This window comes from Lutjanus erythropterus, chromosome 1, assembly GCF_056507025.1.
Source record: "Lutjanus erythropterus isolate fLutEry1 chromosome 1, fLutEry1.hap2, whole genome shotgun sequence".
Lineage (NCBI taxonomy): Eukaryota > Metazoa > Chordata > Actinopteri > Lutjaniformes > Lutjanidae > Lutjanus > Lutjanus erythropterus.
In genome coordinates, this window is record NC_139317.1 from 13,101,971 (window position 1) to 13,120,132 (window position 18,162).

Below are 18,162 nucleotides of genomic sequence, written 5' to 3' on the forward strand. Positions count from 1 at the left end.
TCTGCTTATTCTCCAACTCCCCCGACTCTAATACCTACTCTATTAGATTCTACTCCACTCTATTCACCCAGGCTGCCTAGCAACACCTCTGAAATCTCGCGTTAGAGGCTCAAATCTCCTCTGCACGCATTTTGAACTGCGTAGCGACAGCAGCAGGGTCATCTCTTGCATTGTGTGGGGCACTAAAACCTCAACATGGCAGATGTTATAGTCCTGGATGAAGAGCCAAAGCAAGAGGAGTCTACTGCATCCGTTAAGTCTGAAACCGAGGAGACACCTGAAGAAACACCCAATGGCGTGAAAACGTGAGTTAAAGTGATGTATTGTTCTGTCCGTCCCGTGTGTGCAGCCGCGTTAGCTAGCTTAGCTAAAATGGAGTCCCCGTGATGCTAGCTATTGTTAGCAAGAATCCTCTAACATCTGTTGCCAAATATTGTAACCATTAAGTACTTGCGTGATAGACGTCAAGTTTTTTTTAGCTAACATGGTGCAAAAGTTTGCCATAAAGCTCTAATATCTAACTTGAGTCTCAAAATTGTGCGCTCCTGCTACCATCGCGTTAGCTAGCCAAGCTAATCATTGTATAATATGTGCCACCTCGGTGCTAATCTTGGTTGCGCAAACGGTAAACTCTTGTTAAACCATCAGCTTAAACCTATCTTAACTCCTTATCTAGCTAGTTGGATGATCCAACCAGGTTATACTTAATTGACATCAGGTCGCATTGCCAGCTAGCGTTAGCATGTTAGCATCCCTGTTCATGTTGCATTGTGCCAAGCTAACAGATAGCTACGAGGAGCTAGCTGCAGAGTGCTCCGTGATGCTGCACTACAAACTAGTATCAATTCAGAAATTACGCCAGCTAACGTAATATTTTCTTTGCACCTCACGCTTCTCCATGTGGCAGTTTTTACAGCAGGGCAGTTCCTTTGATAAATTGTCTTAACATGGTAATATTTGAAAATCATGTAAAAATCATTATAATCTATGTAAAGTACAGACTTTAAAAGCCTATTTTCACCATGTTTAATGTTGTTAAACTGGAACTGAAATTTCAGTCATTATCTAATCATCCTCATGTCGATTGATAGTCAGGTTTAGTTTGTTAGTCCAAAACACTGCTGGAGTTTCCAAACAATGTAAGTGAATGGTGACTAGTCTACAAGTAGAAAAAAAAAAACAATTGATAAAAATCATAAAATATCTCCATACTGCTCATCTGGTGTAATCCAAGTCTCTTAAACCTGTGACATGTCAAGTTGATTTGGAAAAATGTCATTTACACCATGTTTTTAGATCCTTAGTTTTAGTTTGAAGCCACATTCTCGTGTGTGTGCACACCATCTGAACTGGGTTTGTGTGGTGTGACAGTGTGCGCACACAAATGAACAACAAAGGTTAAGAAAAGCATATTACCCCTGAAATGCACCACTGGAACCTGCTATTGCTCATTAATTTATCGTCAGGTCTTTACACTGTGGTTTTAGGATGGGCTGTTCTTCTCTGACTTGCAGCTTTGTGCATTTTGTAGGGAAGCTGAGGAAACTAAGCCCCCCAAAGAAAAGCATGACACTAAAGAGAAGTCCTCCGGAGGCAGAAGAGGAAACCGTTACCATCCCTACAAAGACAAACACGGTGGAGAAAAGAAGGGTGCTCATAGGAACCGGGTGTTCATCAGCAATATCCCCTATGATATGAAGTGGCAGGCAATTAAAGATCTAATGCGTGAGAAAGGTAATGTCCCCATTGATGGGGATGGTGTCTCCCCTTCTCTGTAGCTTGACCCTTCTTCCTTTGTTACCAGATGGAGCATCCTGTTTCTAGCAGTAGTCAACTAGTTTGTAGCTTTTCTCTGGATGTACTTAGTGCAAATAGTAGGGAACCAACATAGTGTGATATTAGGTTATTGGAGTTTTAATAAATTCTTTTTGGATGGACACCAATTTAGTTTGGGCTGATATGTCTGTGAGAAAAGGAAGATGAACTTAGTTACTTGTTTTTATGGCATTGTCAGCTCCAAAATGTAACCTCAAACCATCAGTAGAATTGATTGTTGAATGATTTTGTTGCATCTGTTGCAAGGAATGAAATGTTGTAATGTTTTACTTACTGAATTATGGGGGTCTTATTAAGAAGCATTTTGAAAGGTCAAAGGACAGCTTAAAACTTTCAACTGCTATGAATGGAACCTGTTGACAAACTGATCATGTTGAAGTCTTTTGAATTTCCCAGGTTTTAACGTAGCTGTGTTTCTCTCTGGCCTTGGCCTTTGGGTGTCTCAGTCACTGCCCAGAAAGGCATGGTGTTGTCTGGTGGGATGTTGGTCTGGGCTGACTGTTGATCATTAATGGGACATTTCCATTTGTAGCGGCATTGCCAAGGCCAACGGCGACTTGAAGACTTGGTGACTTAAAATCCTTTTGTTCTTTTGGTATTTTTTCCTTTGTATGTCTCATGTAGTTGGTGAGGTTACATACGTGGAGCTCTTTAAGGATGCAGAAGGAAAGTCAAGGGTAAGTGATGTGGCCAACTTGCTGCACGAGGTTTTAAATGCCCTCAGCAGGCTCTCATTAATCAAGTGCTCTTTTAGGCTCTGATCCTTTGGGTCTTACTAAGTTACTGAACTGGAGATACTGTAGGTTGTGTTTAGAGCCTGATAGATGGCTAACGATTGATATTCATTTGAAAGGGAGATGTCCTGTTGATTTTTTTGGAAAAGTAGCCTAATGAACTCATCTAAGAGTACACTTTTGCTTTTGTTGTTGTCATTTCAATTGGTGTAAAAGTTTGTTTGTTTGGCCATTTTCCAAAGGGAACTGTGGGTTGTGTGATTTGTCTCATTGATTGACCCTCATGTCTCAAAATCTCATTTTACAATTCTGTTATATGACACAGCTCTCTCTTCAAAGGACAACACAGTCTTGAAACACCCTGTAATGGTTTTTATTGTTATGTTTTATACTAAATTTGCAAAAATGCAAACGATTTTTCCTTATTGCAGTGGTAAACTTAAACTTGCAATGTAATCATTTTTAATGTACTAAATTTGTTAATGCACTTTTTTTTTTATTTTCCACCTTGGTATTTCTGTCCAGTTCAAAACAATACAATGTTTCAGTTAAATTACAATGCATAGGTATCCATTAGTGTTAAATGTTTTTACCAATGCCTTCACAAAATATGCATTAGTATCCTTTATTATTTTAAGTATTGTCAACATACAGCTACAGATAATGATAAAGAATATGCTCCTAATAGCGTTTATGTCTTGTTTGCAATAGACTTTAACACAATCAGCAACCTGCTGGCTTAAGCCAGTGGGCAAAATATAGCTAACATGCACTATAGAAAGTACTAGAAGCATGTTGATGATTGAGATTGAGATTTTTAATGTTCTTGTGCTGTGTCTTGATTCTAACTGTATTTTGTTCACTCCTTCGACTTTGGATATGTGTGCTCCTGGACTCCTACGATATCCCTGTTAGGGTTGTGGGTAAGAAACTACTTTATTTTCTCAAAAATAGAACTTTTTTTTTTTAAAACCTTGCCCTTGCATGGATTCATCTGATGCCTCCGTGTCCCTGATTCAACAGTGTGGTGGAGTTCAAAGATGAGGAGTTTGTGAAGAAGGCGATAGAAACTATGAATAAGCATGACCTGAGTGGAAGGCCACTCAACATCAAGGAGGTGAGAACAAATTATTTTTATTTAACCAGGTAAAACCAGTTGAGACTAAAGTCAGCGCATCACAGAAGAAATCAGACACAGAGAAATTAATGACCTGTTATAGCAGGAGCATTTTGTAATAAAAATTGCAGTTAGTTTTTGTTTGAAACTGGAGAAAGAGATGAAGGAGGGTAGATGTGAGTCTTGCCTGCAGGTATTTGTATTGTACAAGTACAAACTTGGAGCATATTTACATGGATAATTTCCCTAAAATGGCTTTGTACTTTAATGTATACCAGTGTTGCAGCCTGGGTCCACCAAGAGAGCACCATCCGACCAAATGTTATGATTAAAGGATTACAGCAAAACTTTCACTGTAAACTGAAATACTTATCAATGACAGATTATTGTACATTTAGGTCTTCTTTTTCACATTGAGCTAATTATAGCTGCAACTGCGGATCATTTTTATTATAGATTAATCTGTTTAGCAATTTATCAATAAGTTAATTAGTTGTTTGGTCAATAAAATGTCAAAGTGGTAAAAAAAAAATGTTGTATAGTGTCTCTCAAAGCCCCGGGTGACGTCCTCAAATGCTGGCTTGTGATGGTTTTGTAGATTTTATCCCTTTAAAGTTTTGACAGATTTGTAAGTGGTCACAAATAATTATAGCATTAATTATATCCAAGTATAATTTTTAGTGGAACAAATGGACACTGAAATATCACTATATAGGACAATCAGGTGCAGAGTTGTTTTATGCAGTTGTTAATTTTACAACCATTACTTGATTGATAAATCACGATCATCTTGGTCGTCTTGATTTGTCATTTCAGAGGTAAATTGTAATGCGTTTCTCATTTAAGGACCCTGATGGGGAACATGCTCGGCGTGTGCTGCAGCGCATGGGAGCAGGTCAACACGGAGTTCGTGGGCAGGACATGGGGCCCGGTGTGATGAACATCCCACCCTCCATTGCCAACAACCCCAACATCCCACCTGACGTCATCCACGCACTGCAGGCCGGACGACTGGGCACCACGGTGTTTGTGGCCAATGTGAGGATGTAGTAATTAATAATTTCTTAATCTAGCTACTGATGATTCTTCCTGTTGGTTCAATTGTGGTGTGTCTTTATTTGTTTGACAGCTGGAATACAAGGTGGGCTGGAAGAAGTTAAAGGAGGTGTTTGGCATGGCAGGTGTGGTGAAACGAGCAGATGTTAAAGAGGATAAAGACGGAAAGAGCCGCGGGATGGGAACAGTGACGTTTGAGCAGCCGCTGGAGGCTGTGCAGGCCATATGTATCCTTCAGAACTGAACAGTAAGATAGAAAAGTTAGAGAAAATGCTAGGGCTGCACAATTAATCTAAATATTATCGAAATCACAACATGGCCAAGTGTAATATCCAAATCGCAGGTGTTGTAATTTTTGAAAAAGGAAAAATGTGTGATGGCAACAGCATTATAGGGATTAAGTACAGTGTTCAGGATGATTCAAGACTGTCACTGCACAGTATCCCACATATTACATGGTTACTTAACAAAAAAATCAATAATTTGATATACCATATCATGTCAAAAATGATATTATTGATTTTAAAAATTATTTTATTGCTCCTCCAGAGTCTATGATCAGTCAGTCAAGTCATGTCATAAAATGAAGTAGAGCTGCAAGAAATTATTCCATGAAAAGAAAAGTAGTTACCAACTATTTTGATAATTGATTATTTAGCAAAAATGTCAGACATTTTCTGGTTCTAGCTTCCAAAATGTGAGGAATTTCTGCTTTTATTTGTCAGTTATGACAGTAAATGAAGAGTGTTTGGGCTTTAGGAGTTTTGGTGGACAAATGAAGCAATCTACAGGGTTTTATTTACTATATTGTGCAGCCCTAGAAAAAGTACATAAAGTAAGATTTTACAGTTTTACAGTGAGCTTCTCCTTCACTCTGGACTCAGCCATGTTCAATGGACAGATGCTCTTTGACAGACAGATGCACGTTAAAATGGTATGTTATTTTTAATTTTTTTTTTAGTTTAGAAATATATAACGTCACCTGTACAGAGGATGTGAAAATGAATATTTTACATTTGTTGTGTGGTTTATAGGATGAGAAATCTCTTCCCCCTGATGAATTCCGTCAAGCAGAAAAAACGCCTCAGTTACCACGTGAGTACGCCGTTAGCCCCCCGACAGTTGTTAATATTAAAGTCATGTCCATAGTAATAAGCTCAGTGAGTTGTGTGTAGCACTAACATTGTCAGTGTTTGAGGTGTGATACCCACTGGGAACAAATGGCACTAATAAAACTGCATAGATATTTTACAGTAATGTGAGAAAGGCCCAGATATATTGCTGAAGCAATATGCTAATCAAATGAAATTGTATGTGGGTGGTGAGGGTTTTTTTTTCTAAATGTTGGATAGCTTTTGGCCTGTTGATGTTGTATTATCTGAATGCCACTTTTTATGTAAAGGCACAATAAAAGAAGTTGTAGTTGCCACAAAGTTTGACGTTCTGGGTTGGTGACAAAGCTGCATATTCCTGGGCAATGCCACTGCTTCAATAATTGTAATTTATTGGACTTTATTGAAGCTGTGTCGCAGGCGTAGCCCCTTCAAGGAATAGGGCCGTGTGTGAGAGTGTGAGGCGTGCAAGTGAAGGAGAAAGAAAGCAGCAGCCTGAAAATGACGGTGCTACTAGCACAGCAGAGCAGTAAGTCTGGCAGTAAATGTACAGTTCATGTTGCAGTTAATAAATACTGCTTCTTCTCAAGACCAAATAAAGTCTTGTCTGTTTCTCAACTGCTGGAAAACTGACGGACGTAGGCCTGAAGTAAGATGAGCACAAAAGGTTAACATTAAGCTCATGGTGTACCTTTAGTCTGGTGTGATGGTTCCCTTTCAGGAGTTTTGTAGTTCAGCCTTGAACTGCAGCAGAGAATAATTGTATAAAGATTAATCCCTCACTCAATTTCTTCTGTAGTTATTTGTCCATTTTATCATTTTAAAAAAAAATTGTTGTTGTCGGTAGCCACCCACTGGTAATCCCAAGATGCCTTGGGGGGAGGCTGTCAACCAATCAGATGCTGTGTTTCTGACTTGTGTGTGACAGGGCTGATTAGTGTTGAGTCACTGGACAATCGGTCTGTGCTCTGTTGGGATTTTATGAATAATATAATAAATTGATTCAATGTAATTATTATATTAATATTAATTTTAATCGATGCATTAATTATAATCATCATTATTTTATAATTACCCTGTTTCTATATGGGTATAATTTCACCATTTTTATTTTACATCACCGTACTTCAGTGTTTATTCACTAATTTAATCTGCTCACCTTGCTTTTCCCCTCTGTCTCCTGCTTCACACACACGCCGCCTGCCTCTCTCTGTTTCCCTCCCTGTCTGTGTCTGATCCGTTGACTTTCTTCATCAGCAGTTTGTTTTATAAAGTCGGCCAAAAACACAACTGGCATTTTGGACTTTTTTTTTTCCACTCGCGATTCCATTTTCACAGCAGCAGCTGAGCTGCGAGGAGGCGGCTTGTTTTTAATGACGTCGCCATTTTAAAATGAGCCAAATCACCATGGTACTGAACAACATCGGCACCAACCTGGTTTACTCACTACAAGTTTTTACAGAACTGTAGTAAGCATACAGCTGCTTAAGATGGCATACATAACAGGAGACACTGTGTTTCTGTGCAGAGCAGAGTGTGACTGTCACACAGACCGCAGCAGCAGAGCAAACGGGTGAGGGAGGGGTAGAGCGAGTGGAGATCGTCTAGCAGGCATAGTTAATTGATTGCGAATGGTGTCGTTCTCTCAATGGATGAAAAAATAAAAACTGTAAGTGAGTTGCCAGCTTGGACAACTGTTAATTTAAGTAAAGTCTATGTGTGAGAAACACTGATTGTGATTTAAAAGCCACACAGGGTGAGGAGGGGCAGGGTCCAAAATTAAGACGTGACAAGAGCCAGATGTGGGTGGGTTTTCCAGTTGCAGAGTAAAATTTTGTCACCAAAAGTGCAATAAAAGCTATAGCAGGCTATAGCTCCTTGCACCTGATTTACTGACGGAAAAATTCCTTGTATGGTGTTTCACTGTGGACATTGCCACCTTGCCAGCTGTAGCACTCGTCAATAGATGTATTAATAGCTCCATGATGCACTGATCTCAACATGATCTTACGTTATGTCTGTAATGAGCTCAAACCCACAGTAGGCATCACATGGCCACGGTAATGTGGTCATCATCACAGCCCCGGTCGCCACTGCAGTTAAATATTTAAAAACGTACATGAGAAGCAGTCCTTCAGCATTTGATTAAAGGACCAGTTTTTAATCTATTGAAATGGTTGTTTAAAACAGTTTTTTTTTATGGAGACAGATCCGTCAGTCAGTTTGAGTTGTAGCGGATGCTCATGCTGTGGCGTGCTTGTTTATTAATGGACTGGACAGAGGTCTGATGTCTGCACTGAAATTAAGACTCATGGGTGAAGAAATAACATCTGTTCTACCCAGCAGCAGTGTCTGTGTACCTTTGATGTTAAGCATGCTCTGAGCTGTACATCTTCTATTCTTGAGTTGGTGCATTGCAGATGTAGTAAAGGATCATGTAAAGGAATGTCTCTGCACATGTCCTTCTTACTTAATGACACAGTATTAACTTCACAAAGTCTTCAGTGAATGACTGTTATGATAAACGTCAGTAGCAGTATTGATTTAGCTTTGTGTAAATTCTTGTATGATATGTTGTCAGCATTGTTTTCTTCTTTTTGTGTTTTCTGTGTAGGGGGTTTAGGTGGTGTTGGCATGGGACTGGGGCCAGGAGGGCAGCCTATAAATGCCAATCGTCTGAGTGGAGGAGGAGGAGGAGGTGGTGGAGGCGGCATGGGCTCCATGGGGCCTGGAGGTCAGTCACTTCTGAAATATTTTTATCTATATTTTTAGCACTGTTTGGGCAGAACATTCTCACTCTTGAACTGTATGCAGCAAACCAGTTTGTTTCTAACAGCAAGAGGATCATATGCTTCTCCACTACTTGGTCAGCAAATTAGCAGCACAAGGAAGCATCAGACAACAGCTTTGAAGATCATTCTGTAATGGTTAATATGCCGGTAAACCCTGCATACACAGTTAATGGGTAAACCATTCAACCGTCAAGTCTTGGCTGACATTTTCACAGCTCATCTTTTGACCTCCCAATGTGGGTTAAAGAGATAAGACGAGCAGAGCTCCAACCAGCTGAAATGCAACAGGCATGCAAACTTGTGACCTTTTGACGTAATTCACCGTTTTGAAACTAAAATAGATCAACCATGTGACTATTTTCTGTAAGAAGTTTGTCAAAAGTACTTCAATACTTTTCCAATACCATGTGTTTAAAAACAATACAATGCTAACATTTGATAGTATTGAAAGTACCAAAGCTTCAAAAGAGAAAAGATCCAAGTGCTCATTCAAGACCTCACTTCACTTCAGTCTTTATTGTATTGTAACAGCATTATGTGCTGGTGGTTAATTTAAAAAAAACAGAAAAGGTGAGTTTTGTGTGCCAAGGACTTTATACTTTTTGTTGAGGTATTTAGTATAATTTTTTAAATACTAGTATTGTATCATAGTTTAAAATTCTGGTGTCCTGCTCTGTAATTTAATTGACTGTCACCAAAAGCCAGAAGCACTTAGAGTCTATCAGTTCACTAGTCACAGCATTAACATGATCTCAGACTGTCAGCCTGTGACCCGCTGTGTGGAAAAATTCTTAATGAAATTGCCACAGGTAGCCCGAGGAAAGATATCAAATTTGAGGAAACGAGAATCGTTGGCAAGCTAGCTAACATTTTTTACTCCTGGCTCATTAAGTGAGAACAGGTGATAACCTGGATCTAACGTGGCAAGTTGCAATTACTCTCTTCCTGCAGCAGACAGGTAATATACTTGTACCACATTTAATGCATTAATGAGCAAGTTCTCATCAAAAGCAGAAGAAAACAGGACAAAGCTGAGTTTAAGGATTTCTTGCTGCTATTCATTACACTCACTCCATTCAGCGTGTTGGATACGATGGCTAACAATAGACCGCATAAAGTATTTTGAGTGGATTTGCCTAGAATTTGCTCTGATACATTCTTATGAACTGGGAGAGCAGGGTAAGATGGAACACTTTATACATTTTCAAACAATCACAACCAGAAAAATATTAATTTTTATCTAATAAAGTATTAAGTATCTGATCTATGTATTTTTATCATCCTGTTTTGTCCCATTTTCTTCTCCTTCTGGGAAAAAGCCAGCTCTTGCGTGCACTGCAGGATGTAAACATTTATCATTTAAAAATATTTTGAACTTTATTTTGTTCACTATTGTAATTCTGTTACCTTGTGACCAGGACCAGAGTGTGCCAAAAAGTCACAAGAAAATGTGCATTTCGTTGCATATTTAAGAAAGAAAAATCTGTTTTTTTTTTCTCTGTGCACATGTCCCTCTCACCTTTTTCATCCCTGACCAGTTCACATGGCTGCACTCGGTGTCAGGATGTGACTTGCCTTGTGCTTAAAAACACTTTTGTACAGTTTTTTTTTTATATCAGACTACATACAGTAACTTTCCGTGGATGTATCCCCATCGGATATAGAAGTAGATGGAGCGTGTGCTTTGCATGTTCTGACTGACATCGTCTTCTGCCACAGGTATGGATGTTCCAGGTGGAGGAATGAACAGACTTGGAGGAGGTGAGGATTTTGCTACCTATGAGTTTTGTCAACTGTTTGTGGAGGGAAGGAGAGAGCTGTGTTCAAACTCTGGCTGCTTTTGTCAGGCATGAGTGGAGGCGGAGGCAGCGGCGGCGGTGGCGGCGGCTTTGGGGGCATGGATAGCAACATGGGCGGCTTTGGAGGGAGAGACATGGCACCAGTTGGCAGGATGGGAGGTAAGTGAGCATGTTAACTCCTACTGGGAAGAGATAAGGTTCAGTTTTAAAATGTTATACTGTAAACACTGAGGTGCACATTATTGTTTATATTTTTCTCCTTGTGTTCAGATATGTACCGGTCAGGAATGGGTGGAATGGATCGGGACTTTGGCCACAGTGACATGCCAATGAACCGAGGATTTGGGGATTCCTTTGGTGGAATGGGTACGTGATAATCTGTCATACTTTAACACCTGACATATTGGAGGTTATTCAAGTCCCTCCTAGTTTGGCTTTGAGTTGTGACGTGGTTTAAGGATTGCTTTTTGTGTCATGTTTATTTCTGTGTTTGCCGTTATTAATTTTTTATGTTTTGGTCTGATCTAACTGTGAATTCTGTCCTTTAGGTGGAGGTTTTGGAGGAGGCATGGGCAGCGGAGGCATGGGACATATGGGGACTGGATTAGGTATGAAATATTACGTTTATCAGTTTTTCCCCAGTAGAAAACCTGTTGGGGTACAGTTGGCTCTCTAGCAGTGCCATAAGCTTCTTTATTACTGTTGACATTTAAAGTTATTAGTTTAGCCCCATTAATTTTATTAGTTATTAGACCTCACCATTTTATAGTCATTTGACAGTTAATTCAGCCAATCATATAAAAAGAGGAATGAAGGAAATACAGTAATTAAAAATCAGGCGATTTGATATCAAGGCATCAGATTTAAAAACGTGCGAGCTTGATCACAGGGTATTAACGGTCAAATTTTTAAAAAATGTAGAAAACATAGTGAATAGAGATGGGTTAAAAAATGTTTTTAAGTGCTGTTTAAAAATCTCAACACAGCTTCCCTCCCTGATATGTTTGGGTAGGCTGGTCCATTATTTGGGAGCATAACTGGAAAAAAAGCTGCGTCTCCAGTTTTCTCTTTGTTTGTGGGTTTTTTTTTTGTTTTGTTTTTTTTGATATCTCGGAGGCTGGCAGTAAAGGATCTAAGAGCTTGTGGGGGAACATAAACAGAGAATCAGTGATGCAGAGGTGTCATACCTTGCTGAGTAGGCAGTCGGTAACAAGGCCCAGCAGTTTGTGAAGCTGTCCTTCGATCAGACAGCCTCAGTACAAACATCAACTCTGCTCGTGTGTCGCACTGGTGTATGATGCACACTGACGTAGGATCGATAGTTATTTACATTTACAACACTGGGACATACTGAGTGTGTATGATGATGTTGCCATAGTTGCAACTGAAAGACTATTTGACATGCAGTGTTTATTATGAAATAAACTACTGTAGAGCTATGAAGATGAAAAATGTACTTTTAATGTGTTTGAAGCAGGAGCGCTGGTAACGCGGTCTGCATTGATCTATAAATTAACATGAATCTCACAGAGTCTGCTGTCCACAGCTGCTTTATACTGTATGAAAACCATCTGAAGGCAGCACGACAGCTGTGTTGACAGATCTGCAGCCTCCGATTTGATTTTCATTATGCACAGTCATCCAACGTGATTACCTTGATTTACTGTAAATTACATGCAAATGACATCAGGCTGCTACAGAATAACCTCATACAATGCTACACACACACACACACACACACACACACACAAAACACTGGCTGGTTATAACAAGGTGGCTAAAATGTTTTAAGTATGTCTAAAATTCACTCTAAGAGAGAGTAAAATGCCTGTGTATTTACAGCAAGAGTTGAATTTAAATGCCTCTGTTATGCTCTTACAGTCTTTTAGGTGTTTTGTGTTCTATTTGACAGGATATCATTTACTTACTTACTGAAAAGCCTCGTGTAAACTGTGAAACAGAGAACCACAATAATAATGTCGGGTTTAAATGACTTTCAGCATAGAAATTGGTAATTCTACCTTGATATGCCGTCATTCAGACTCTGACTATAGGACGATTGTATTGATTAATGTCATTTAGGATAAATCTATATTTTTAAAATCACACTCATAAATGTATTTGTACAAATGTTCTTTAGCTCAACCAGTTATTGACATTCAGCCTTGCTTCTAAATTTTGAACTGAGACTATCTATTAATTTTTTTGACAGGGACATGTAGACATTTTTACATTTAAGTAAAAAAATGCAACCAATGCAATGTACATAGGATTTCTGGCCATTGCTAAAATATAGTTAGATGCATTTACTTTTCACATTGATGTTTGTTTTGTAAAGTTGGCCTTAATTTAATTTAACTGCAACATTGAAGTCTTATGTTTAACTTGCTGATAGATGAAGACGCCCTTTATAACGAAATGTTATAGCAGCTCCATCAGTCCTCTGTGTCATTACCTCCTTTGCAACTTCGTTTATTTAGCAAAAGTGACATCATGATTTGTGCTTGAAATGCGTAACGGTGCAAATGCCATGTTATGATATGTCGATTCATGACATTAGGTACAGCATAATTAAAACATGAAACGGTGCTAGATCAATGCAAGCGTATAAACAGCGTCATCTTTATTTTTTAAATTTTGTTTATTTATTTCTGCCATCATTGTACAGATTTAAAAAATTACCATCTGCCTTCGGCTGCAGATTTGTGGTGCTTCGTGTTAACGTCATGCCGCTCTGCACCATACAGACAACAATAGGATTTCCAGAAGAAGCGTCCTGACATTTATCGAGTTAATTATTGTCATACCTCAGTGTTTCACGGCAGTGATGTCACTGCCTGAGACTTCTCTTCAGTAACACCCTCTGATTTCTGTTCATCTTCAGCCAGCACTTGTGCACAGCTGCACATACGTGGTCTTTAATAGCAGGTGCGCTCAGTACCTACTGCTTAGCACCTGACGTTGCACAATGTAGAGAGGGTCCATGGAGCGGCACACAAAATACAAAAAGGAAAAAGTGTTAAAGGAACTGATTCTCTTCCTTGTCGAGCTGGAAGTCTTCCTGTATAAACAATGTCGCTGTGACATTGGACTCTGGCAGCCAGTGTTTTGAAGTGATTGAATAGCAATATAGTTTTACAATGTTTATACGCAATTCAGTGACATGCCATTGGCCAAACTGATGAAAAGCTATTTGCAAGATGGTGAAAGGTATTGTAGTGTTTAGTGTATGGCAGTTTCATTATGCAGATATTGTCTTAAAATCTCATTAATATAAATCACTTTGCAGGGCTAAAACACTGCTAGAATAACCTCTATAGACTGTTCTGTTAATTTATATAGTACATTAGTTAAAGTTGCCCTGTCATTTTCTGTGTGTGTTTGCAGGTGGTGGAATGGGCAACATGTCGATGGACCGGATGGGCTCCGGTTTTGACCGGATGGGCATGTCAGGAATGGACATGAACCGTGGCTTCGGTGGCTATGGAGGCGGCGGGCACATGGGTGGAGGCATGTCAGACAGAGGCTCTGGGTCCAAAGGAGGCTGTCAGATCTTCGTGCGAAATGTGAGTGTGGGACCGACATCTGAGAACGTTGCTACTATAGAGAATTATAAATCCATCAAATAAGATTGGAGTTGCAGATCAATTTCTAAGACCTCCCCACTGATTTAATGACGGTTTCATTGATAAATACATTTCCTCTGTGCGTTGATGCCCTCGTATTGATTGAGGTTTTAATGGGACGCAGCCCGTGCTTGTTGTGCATTAATATAGATGGTAATGGTGCTGTAAATGAGTAATTCATGACTGGCTTGTTTAGATGAATTAACTGGTACTGTACTTCACAGTAGGGTTTTGAGTGTTGGAGTGTTTTCCCTGTGAGTCTGACTCTTTATATGATCAAAGTACCAAAGCAATTATAAAAATGAACTAAATCCTGATATGAGATCTTAATTAGTCTTTATTGTCCTGCCTGAAATTTGGCTTGCAGCAAAACCAGACAGTGTTCAGTGGCTTTTTCTGTATCATCACAGCATGTTGTTAATTTAAAAAAAAGGAAAGAAGGAAAAAAAAATACATACTTTATGTGCCTAGGACTTTTTTTAATCAAATGAGGTATCAAGTATTGTTTTATTTTTTTTTATATACTAGTATTTTTCTAAATAAAAATTCTGGTATGGTGAGAACACTAATTTGTACTATATGCCAGTTTTCAGTTCTGTACAAAGTGTAGGATCACATAATTTGAATTTTAGGCCTTAAAATGTCTTAAATATGAGTGACAGGTATCAAAATTGTATTTAATTATGAAGTCAATGTTACTTTTATAAAGTTGTGGTAAACACAGTCTTGCGTTGAAACGTGTTTTTGGGAATAATTTGCATTGGTCATCCTGTCACAGCTACAAAACAGAAACTAACATTGAACCAGTAACCCAGGATTCAGTGTCAAGGTTTTTTTCCACTTGCCAAGTCAAGCAAGCGAGTCAGAAACTGCACAAAGTCATTTTTTCTTGCACCTGTACATATTGTTTTATTTATTAGTGGTTATCAAATAACAGCTACTCATGTCCATTGTAATTTTTAAACTGGGGCTGTGTTATCTATAAATTGTCCAGGCTGATGTCTTGTATTTTTCAGACCAGAACCCAAAGATAGTCAGTTTCATATGACAATAACTCCATGTTTGAGACACTGAAAATGGCATTTTCTGCCATCTTGCATGAAAAACTGCTATAACAATAAATTGATTATAGAAATGGTTTAATCCTTTTTGCCACTACCCAGTCAGACGATCGAGCTGTCAGATTTACTTGCCCAACATGGCATTTTACCTGCCCTGGGCAAGCAGGCGGTCCTTACTATTGAGCCCTGTAATCACTAATGCAAACTGTGCATGTACTTTTTTTTGCCAGTATGGATGTGAAGTAGGTCTTAAATTGCGTCCATAATAGTCTTGAAAAGTAAAAAATTTAACTTGTTGAAACCTGCAGAAACCCTGATATTACTTTATTGATGCAGGCATCTTTTGTACTGGTTTCTTCCAGCTATAAATATGTTTATGTTGACAAATGTATATGTGTAGATTGAAGGTTACATTTCTGTGTTGCAGCTGTCTTATGATCTGACATGGCAAAAGCTGAAGGAGAAGTTCAGTCACTGCGGTATGTTTCTTTTTTTTCTTAGTACGAGTTATATCTTCATTGCTTGATTTACGGACCTTTCATCATCATTGTCATTGAAAATGAATTCTGAATGGACAGGTTTAACATTCATCAGCCCCTCGTGAAACATTGTGGTTTCGGATTTGAATTCATTGCTCCCTCTTGTCTCCTGCAGGCCAGGTGATGTTCGCAGAGATCAAGATGGAGAACGGGAAGTCAAAGGGCTGCGGCACAGTAAGATTCGACTCTCCAGAGAGCGCCGAGAAGGCCTGCAGGATGATGAATGGAACCAAGATAAATGGCCGAGAGGTGGACGTCCGTATCGATCGCAACGCCTAGAGCTTTTGTAGAAGTCGCGCTAACACACTTCCACATTCAGCCCTCTTGCCAATGATCTTTTTTGTTTTGTTTTAAAAACACAATATACTTCATATCTCCATGTGTCCACTGTTTCAGTTTTTTTTTTTGTTTATATATACTACATAGCTCTTTTATCTTTGTTTTGTAAACCCTTTTTAATTTGTCGGGCAGTTTATTTGAACAAATAAACTTTTTAATTTTTAAACCTGGTGGTTGTAAAATCTTCTGGGATCAAAGTCTGGAAGTTGTTCTTCACGTTGTGTAAACTGAGCCTGAAGTGTTTAAGCTTCATTACTCAACACTGCCATGCAGTGGCCTCTTTATAGTAAGGAAGTTCCACATTCATCACCAAGGCAGAGAGAACAGAAGGGACATGGATTTCATCAGGCGTGGAGTCAGAATACCAAAACTTTAAACTTGGCTGCAATAACCTGAGAGAAAAAAAACACAACTTCATTCAGACATTTTATATTTGTTTCCAGTTAGCTATTATTGACTTTATATTGTCCTGCTGTGTGGTTTAGAATTATTTAGTTATATATATAATATTTCATTATAATCCATTTCTGATTTTGTAAGTTATTTTTTAATCATTTAGTAATAAAGAACCATTAAGTGCTGTTTAGTGGTAGCAGAATCCAAAATATGAGTGAATTAAGTTTGTTCCAGGCAACGTGAGTATTTATTGTTGTATGTTGTTACTGAGTATCCTGAAAAGCACTATATAAGTATAATGAGTTATTATTATTATTATTATTAGTATTATAAAATGTTTTGCTTAATTCAACTACTTTTATAGGGTTTAAAATTCTTACTGATTTCCAGTTATATATTTAATGCTTTTGTAGGTTTGGCTGTGAAGTTGCCATTACATTTCATTCAAAATGGTCTTCACTCTGGCTTAAATTTAACTTGGAGAACTCTGGTACAGTTTTTAATCAGATGTGGTGTTCAACAGTAACCACAGGAGAACATTTACAGTCCCAGATCTACGTGACTGGTGATAGTTTTTGTTTTAGTCTGAGAGGACGGTCAGTTTTGATTATATTGATATTAGAGTTGTCTAATATCTTTCAAACTGTGATACAATATTCAGGGTACCTGCATGGTCTTAAATTAAATATCTAAAAATAATGCCTTTAAAGTGAATTTTGTTAAAGTTATTTCTTTTGTAGAATTATATAAATGCCATTACATAAATAGCTGTAGATTTATTGCCAGTGAGATATTGAGCTTATATAGTTGCTTTGCTGCTGTTGCTGGTTTAGAAACACTTAAAATAATATAATTTTAAAAAGAAAATATCTAGTCATGAAAAAGAGCAGAAAAGTGCAATTAAGTGGCAGCATAATCCAAAATATGAGTGGGTTAAGACTATTCCAGGCAATATAAAAGAGTATTGAAATAAAATGTTTTACTAATTACAAGTACTTGATTAATATTAGTTTTTAAGGCCTAAAATCCATACTGATCCATTATATCTTTATTACTAATACTAAACCCTGAAGGTTTTGAAACAAATTACAACAGAAATTCAGACAAATATTTTTAAGTCATAAGTCTGCTCTATAACATAAGTTAAATATATTATATAAAGTTTTAAATTCTGAGTGGTGGTTCAAAGGTGTTTCTCAACCTGGTTCCATTTTTCTGCTTCCTAAAATAATAATTTAAATCTACATCGCTGTATTAGTATACTTGTATACAAGGACACATAAGTTATGACTAATCCATATAAATGTTGGCACTGATTAACAAAAAATTTAAAACAAAGTGATTTAAATATGCTTCAAAGCCTCAGTTGTTCTGGCTGATTAGACCTGTGCTCAGGACTGTGGGAGTTTAGACTGCATCTGATTGACATCCTCCTGAGCCTCCTGTTAGCTTTGTTAAACCTGTGAGGACGGGATAAATTACACCTTTGCCCTTCTAATTGGTAGACCAAATAAATTCCCATCAAATCTCCAACCCACCTTCAACCTGAGCACAGGTCTAATCAGCCAGAACAACTGAAAACACCTGTGTGGTTGCACAGAGACTTTAAAACAGAACTTTTGTATGACTTTAACATTTTTTTGTGCCTCCCATATTGGAACTAATCAACATAAATGCTGGCAAACATGAACATAACCTTATGAAACATGTATTCGCTGCAAAAATATTGCAAGAAAACTAATCCACTAAGTCATG

The 18,162-nt window shown here is 38.2% G+C and overlaps 1 protein-coding gene across 1 annotated transcript; it reads left to right on the forward strand.

Moving 5' to 3' along the window:
- Positions 1 to 114: 114 nt before the first annotated feature.
- On the forward strand, positions 115 to 16,177 carry myef2 (myelin expression factor 2). Its single transcript, XM_084710444.1, has 17 exons — positions 115 to 305; positions 1,532 to 1,734; positions 2,461 to 2,513; positions 3,486 to 3,493; positions 3,594 to 3,687; positions 4,534 to 4,725; positions 4,817 to 4,970; positions 5,628 to 5,677; positions 5,778 to 5,838; positions 8,470 to 8,589; positions 10,367 to 10,408; positions 10,495 to 10,605; positions 10,717 to 10,812; positions 10,995 to 11,054; positions 13,834 to 14,012; positions 15,561 to 15,612; positions 15,788 to 16,177. The coding sequence occupies exons 1-17, from the start codon at positions 196 to 198 to the stop codon at positions 15,949 to 15,951; spliced, it is 1,749 nt and encodes a 582-aa protein (XP_084566570.1). The 5' UTR covers positions 115 to 195; the 3' UTR covers positions 15,952 to 16,177.
- The last annotated feature ends 1,985 nt before the right edge of the window (positions 16,178 to 18,162 follow it).

What these genes read in the sequence shown, in the direction of transcription:
- myef2 (XM_084710444.1), top strand. Translation starts at nt 196, where the DNA reads ATGGCAGATGTTATAGTCCTGGATGAAGAGCCAAAGCAAGAGGAGTCT. An exon ending in ACACCCAATGGCGTGAAAAC is followed by an intron (nt 306 to 1,531) that starts GTGAGTTAAAGT and finishes TGCATTTTGTAG; the next exon opens with GGAAGCTGAGGAAACTAAGC. An exon ending in CCACGGTGTTTGTGGCCAAT is followed by an intron (nt 4,726 to 4,816) that starts GTGAGGATGTAG and finishes TTTGTTTGACAG; the next exon opens with CTGGAATACAAGGTGGGCTG.